The 7,169-nt window shown below is 34.8% G+C and overlaps 1 protein-coding gene across 1 annotated transcript; it reads left to right on the forward strand.

Annotated features, from left to right (window-relative positions):
* Window positions 1–4,639: 4,639 nt before the first annotated feature.
* LOC110713573 (zinc finger MYM-type protein 1-like) lies at window positions 4,640–6,927 on the forward strand. Its single transcript, XM_021892022.1, has 3 exons — window positions 4,640–5,150; window positions 5,207–6,754; window positions 6,890–6,927. The coding sequence occupies exons 1-3, from the start codon at window positions 4,640–4,642 to the stop codon at window positions 6,925–6,927; spliced, it is 2,097 nt and encodes a 698-aa protein (XP_021747714.1).
* Window positions 6,928–7,169: the final 242 nt, after the last annotated feature.

Here is a 7,169-nt window from a genome sequence, read left to right on the forward strand (position 1 = left end):
ATAGATAGTTTTTGGGGGTTTTTATTATCATTCATTCATGTAATTCTTAGTTTTACAATAATGTTCTCTCTCTTAGGTTGAGATCTTCTCTGTCTAGATCAGGCTAGATTAGGAGTAGTTTTAGAGAGAGAAAGTGAAGGATTTCAATGGTGATTGAGAGATTGGAGATACAAGGGTGACAATTGTGTTCAAGATCTTCTCTATTATTAATGAGCATTCTTAACTCTTTCTCACCTTAATGCTTTGTTTAATTTCATGTTTTTTTGGATTAACTTTGATGTTTGATGCTTTATTAGTGTAGTTATTCTTGATATATTGTTGATTCTTGATTTTCATAGTTGTTAGTTGATAGATGATCATTCTTGAATAGTTGTTTGGCTAGGAATTGGGTGAAACTTGTATGATTGATTAATTGTGATTAATTTGGGAATTGTATTGATTGATTGTTGAGATTAAAGTGATTAATGAAGGCTTTCATGTGTGTAATTCGATTAGGCCTCGAGAATTATGCTAGATTGCATTGTAATTGCGAATGACACGAACAATTGATTTAGTAATTACAATTATCGATTGGTTTTGATTGTGATTCTCTTAGTTTGTTATTCATAGTGAACCCTAGCTTAACAATTAGGAGATATCTCTTTGATTCTAATTGATTGCTCTTATCATTAGTCTTCACAACCTTTGATTGACTTGATCTTTCCAAGTTGTTGTAATTGACATGATTACTTGTTGATCCCCGTTCCTAGTGTTTTATTACTTTGGTTACTTGTTTTGTTAGTTATTAGTATTCTCCCTTTACCCTTTGATTTCGACCTAGCTTAGGCGCATAATTGAAAGTGCTTGAACATTGTTGTTCCTTTGGGTTTGACCCTTGACTTGCCTCTATACTCGTATTTAGGTTTGTTAAGTGTTTATAAATTTAGTTTGACTGAGGGAAGATTAGATAACGACCTAGTTTTCCCCTTGTCAAAATGGTGCCATTGTCGGGGAATGGTGTTTATGTTTGAGTGTTTTTTATTGCTTGAGTCTAGGTCTTTGTGTATACTTTTATTTTATTTGAATTTTGCTTGGTTTAAAAAAAACAGAAAGTACCTCGATTTCTCAGTTTGAGAATGAGCTATTTTGGGTGTACTTTAATAGAAAAGAGAACTTCATTAGTTACCATGGTTGTGATATTTGGGAGGCTTGCGAGATTTGTTATCATGATTTGAATGAGCAAACTAGAGACATTGTTGAAAGCATGTTTAATGGTGGATTTCGGGCATTGTCAATCGATGATGCTTGGGACTTTTATGTATGGTTTGCTAGAGATAGTTGTGATCGTGGTCATTGTTATTCAAATGCTTCCATTGATGATTGTTATGGTCCATGTTCCATGAATGATGAATCTTGCAGGCCTACTTGTGCCCCCATTCCCCAATTTGATGATGCCTCTCATATCTCTAATGTTGATCCTTGCATGCTTGCACATAATTCTTTCCCCCATGATGCTCCTCAATGCTCTTCATCCTTCCAATCTTTAAACCCTACCTTTGAGTCTTCTTATAATCAAATTGGTGGTTCTTTAAGAAAATTGGAGATGAATTCTAATTTGGAACCAAATGAGATGAGATATTTGGAAATTGTGAAAATCCAAATGGAAATGTTTAAAATGTTGGAAGAGAGTAACACTAGTAGAAAACTAACCTCAAGTAACACCCAAAATGTGTTACATAAAGTGGTAAAAGTGTTACTATAGACAATAGGTAACACTTTATTGGGTGATACTTCCGCCCATGTTACCTAAGGTCTTATGTAACACTTCGGGTAACTTATGGTAACACTTTTAAAAATGATACTAGAAATCCTCTTATGTACCACTTTTTATATTATTAGTATGATTTTTAAAGTGTTACTTTTTATTTCTTATGTAACACTTACTTATTTCTAGTAACATTTTTCAATCATAAAGTATCACTTTATCCAACATTATGTACCACTTTTTTGAACTAATGTAACACTTTTTTGATTGTTAGGTAACATTTTTCATTCATATTTTGACATATAGTAGCATTTTATTCGACATTATGTATCACATTTTTCAATCAAATTATAAAGAATTAACATATACAATGATCACAAATGTGAAATTAACATATAAGATATACCAAAATGTGAATGGATATAATTTTATAGTTTCTTAAAAAAAACATCCATAAACACCAATTATTTTTTACCAATAGAAACTTGAAGATATACATTTTTTTTTATTTTTTTGAAAATAAATAACTTAAAGCAACAACAGCAGATGCTCTAGCAAAGGCTGAATGTGAAGTAGCATCCCAACAGCAGAACGTGAAGTAGCAGACTAGCAGAGCAGAACGTGAAGTAGCAGGGGCATCAATGTCATCAGTCAGTGGCGGACTTGGGCTTAGACCTGGTGGGTCAAGTGACTCACCAGGCCCAAAAAAAAATTTTAAGTTATTTTTTTTAAAAAAAAAAAAATAAAAAAAAAATAATAAAAAATAAAATCAGTTAGAGGAGACTTCAAGGCTTTCAAGCCCTAGCCTCTTCGTGCTCTTCATTCTTCTCTTCGTGAATCGTGACTTCGCCTTCTCCGCCTAATCGCCTCCATTCTTCTCTTCGTGAATCGTGACTTCGCCTTCTCCGCCTAATCGCCTCCATTCTTAATCGCCTCATCTCCATTCTTCTGTTCGTGACTTCGCGTGAGTGCGTGACTTCGCCTCTTCGCTCATCTCCATTCTTCTCTTCGTGACTTCGCCTCTTCGCTTCGCCAGGCAGCCACCGTTCTCTTCGCCTAATCGCTTGGTAGTCGGACGTCGGTGACTCGGTGGTCGTGACTCGTGGACTCCGTCCTCTTTGTGAAATCGCTACTCGAAACGTCGGTGCTAGTAAGTTGATTTCTAATTTTTATTTTTAATTTCTAATCTTCAAATTAATTCAGTCTAATTTGTTAATTTTATTAAACTTTGGTTTAAACTTTGGTTGATTTGTTATTTTACTGTTGGCTGTGCTGCTGATTGCTGAATTGGCGAATTGCTTAAAGTCGAGTGATCTACTTACTCCTATTTTGAATATCTTTCAGTGGCTTAGCTGCTTTTATTCTTTCCTATTCATTATGCTGTCTTTTATTGCATCGGCCCGTTCATAATCGAGCTATTAAAGACTATTGATCTTTGTTATTGTTGTAACAACTGATTTGCTAAGCTGGATGATGAAATGTGGTTGTCTGATGTGGTTATTGCTGTCGCATGTGCATAAACAGCAGTTTCTGTCTCTTTCTTTGCTTATCTGTTAATTACACTCCTGCTCCTGTGATCAGGAGAAACCCTGTTGCCTGTTTCTATCTACAATCTACTTGCTCATATTTGTATTTTATGCTTTGAGGATGTCACTGCAGAACTCAGTGGGTATCATCTTATCAAATGATCATAAATTATCAATTTATCAGCCTTCTTGGTTAGATCTTGCTATTATCTGGTATCCACATTTTTGTACGAGATTTCTCTTAGTCGAGCCAATTTAAGCTGCCATAAATCATGCTATTCATTTTAGAGATAAAGGGGAAGAGAGTTTAATGTTTACTATCTAGATTCCCCAACCAATTTAGCTTCAGGATAGCTAGAATATCACTGGTAATATGTTTGTGGATGGTGACCTTAAGTATGTAGGTTTTTAAGTAAAGTCTTAATTCATGTTTGCACTTTTTACATCATATTTTATCATATATACTGTAAATTGGTCTCTTCTCAGAACAGTTATTACAGCTATCCACAAACCTTAGAGTTAACTTTTTTGTCTTGTGTTGCTCAACTGGAAGTTTTGTTTTGCTAGGCATTGAAGCAAGAGGTTTTATCTTTGGTCCCCCTATTGCCTTGGCTATCGGAGCAAAGTTTGTGCCATTGAGAAAGCCAAGAAAGTTGCCCGGTACTTACTCCCAAAACTTACGCCACTGGAGACTTGAGTGCTGCCGACTGCCGACTGCCTAGCAAGGTAGGTAATCAACTAATCATCAATTGATTTTTTTTGTGAAATCTGTTTTGTGTAATTGTGTTTTGTGTAATTGTGTTTTGTGTAATTGAAATCTCTTGAACTTATTAGTTATTACTTATGTGAAATCTGTTTTGTGTAATTGTGTTTTGTGTAATTGTGTTTTGTGTAATTGAAATCTCTTAAACTTATTAGTTATTACTTATGTGAAATCTGTTTTGTGTAATTGTGTTTTGTGTAATATGTTTATGTGATTATGTCATTATGTGAAATTGCTTGATTTAGACCATTTAGTTGAATATTTATTCAAATAATTTTTCTGGGGAATATTGCTTGATTTAGTTCAATATTTATTCAAATTTCAGAATGAAGAGAAAACATACTCCAAATGAAATGCAAAACATTACTAGCTTCTTTGCTAAAAAAAAATCCTACTCCAACTTCTCTTCCACATCCAACACAAAATGAACAAACTATAACTCCACCTCAAGAAAGTGAGCAACTTTCATCTCCATCTCATTATTCAACTCAAAATTCCCCTCAAAATGAACAAGGCCAATGTTCTCCTAATGCCCCAATCTTTGGAGAAAGATTAAGTGAACATGAATTTGCTAATCTTCCACAAGATCCAGGAAAGAGGAGAAAAATGAGTCAATTTCATAAAGATGATAGAGATTTAGTGAGAAGAATTTACATTCAAAGAAAGCCTTGTCAGCCCAAAGACTTTACATTTCCTCAAACTTCTATTTTTGGCAAAAATCGTCGCTTTTGTGCTAAGTGGTTTGATACTTGGACTTGGCTTGAGTATAGTGTGGAAAAGGATGCTGCCTATTGTTTCCCTTGTTATCTATTCAAGGATGAAAATGCCTTTGGAGGTGATGCTTTTGTTAGTGATGGTTTCAAATCATGGAATCGATCGGATTTAATAAGAAAACATGTCGGTAAACACTTGAGTACACATAATAATGATGTTTTAGCTATGGATTTGTTCAAGAAACAAAATTCAAGCATCACACAAGCCTTAACAAAACAAACCGCTGATAGTACAAATGCATATAGGACGCAACTTGAAGCTTCAATTGAATCTATCCAATGGCTTTTACTCCAAGGGTTGCCTTTCCGTGGTCATGATGAAAAAGAAAGTTCCTTAAGAAGAGGTAACTTTCTTTCACTTTATCCCTTATTTCCAAAGGTAATCCTGAATATTCTAAAGTTGTTTTCAAAAATGCTCCTAGTAATTGTCAACTTACTTCTCCTAAAGTCCAAAAAGATATCATAAATGCATGTGCAAAAGAGACCACTAAAGCAATGCTTGAAGATATTGATGGTGGTTTATTTTCTATCCTTGCTGATGAGTCCGCTGATGTTTCTGACAAGGAACAATTGGCTCTTTGTTTGAGATATGTTAATAGAAAGGGAGAAGTGTGTGAGCGTTTACTTGGTATTGTGCATGTTGTAAACACTGCTTCTTTGGCTCTCAAAACTGCTATTGAATCCTTATTAATGGAGCATTCTTTGTCTTTCTCTCAAGTACGGGGTCAGGGTTATGATGGGGCAAGTAATATGCAAGGTTCTATTAATGGCCTTAGGACTCTTATAGAGAATGAGTGTAAAGAAGCTTATTTTGTCCACTGCTTTGCTCACCAACTTCAATTAACTCAAGTTGCACTTGCTAAAAAGAATTCAGATTGTGCTTGGTTATTTGTTGATGTACTTGCACCTCTCTTGAATTTTGTGGGGGGTTCACCAAAAAGGAAAGAGTTTCTTCGTGAAAATCAAGCTCAAAGAGTGGTGGATGCATTGTCTCTAGGTGAACTTGAAACGGGTTCAGGTTTAAATCAAGAACGTGGATTAGGTAGACCTTGTGATACTCGTTGGGGATCTCACTTCAAGACAATCTTGAATGTACTTGATTTATTCCCTGTAATCCTTGGTTCTCTTGAGGATATTGCAAAAGTATCTGATACAATAGATTCTAATAGAGCTCAAACACTTACAAATCTTCTGATGTCCTTTGATTTTGTGTTCGTGGCACACTTGATGGTTAGTATATTTGCGATAACAAATGCTTTGAATGTGGCCTTACAAAAGCACGATCAAGACATTGTGAATGCAATGGCCATGGTTAATGTAACCAAGACTAATTTGCAAAAAATGAGAGATGAAGGATGGGATTCTCATATGGAAAAGGTAATTTCTTTTATTGGTGACTATGACATTGCAGTTCCAATGGAGGCTAAATATGTTGTTCCCGGGAGGAGGTTGTTTAGAGGTAAATGCCCACAAGTGTCTAATCTACATCATTTTCGAGTTGAAGTTTTTTTTGGTGTCATTGATCTTCAATTGCAAGAACTTGAAAATCGATTTCCCGAAATAACTAAAGAACTACTTGTGTGTATGTCTTGTTTGAGTCCTGTGGATCGTTTTTCAAAGTTTGATAAGGAAAAATTGATTAAGCTTGCAAAATTCTATCCTAATGAATTTCCAAGTTCAGAATTGATAGTCTTTGGTCATACACTTGATAGTTACATTTGTTCTGTTAGAGGAGATGAAAGGTTTTGGAATTTGAAGGGTCTTAGTGATCTTTCAATCAAATTGGTTGAAACGGGATTGTCTGAAACTCATGATAGGGTCTATTTACTTTTGAAGTTGGTGTTGCTTCTTCCTGTCGCAACGGCAAGTGTGGAAAGAGTATTTTCTGGCATGAAGCAAGTGAAAGACAAACTACGAAATAGCATGGGAGATCAAATGTTGAATGATTGTTTAATTACTTATTTGGAGAATGATTTGTTTTTGAATGTTAGCATGGAAGATATCATGAATCGATATCAAAACATGAAAACTCGTCGAGAACTATTTTAATAAGTTTGCATTACTATTTAGTTGTCTTTTGTAGTATTATATGAACATTTGGTTGTATTTTGTACTGTTTGAATATTTGGATGTATTTTTTAGTACTATTATTTGGTTATTTGGTAAAAAAAAAATTTTACATATTTGATTATCGATTGTGACTCACCAGTCGGAAAATCCTGGGTCCGCCACTGTCGTCAGTAGGAGGGAAGTAGCAAGGCAGCAACAAAATCTCACTAAGTAGGAATCTTTAACCTCTTGAACCGTAAAAGGCCGATCCTTTGAAGATGCAGACATAAAAATTGTCAACCATGATATGATAA

The sequence above is a fragment of the Chenopodium quinoa genome, unplaced genomic scaffold (genome assembly GCF_001683475.1).
Source record: "Chenopodium quinoa cultivar QQ74 unplaced genomic scaffold, ASM168347v1, whole genome shotgun sequence".
In the NCBI taxonomy this organism is placed as follows: domain Eukaryota; kingdom Viridiplantae; phylum Streptophyta; class Magnoliopsida; order Caryophyllales; family Amaranthaceae; genus Chenopodium; species Chenopodium quinoa.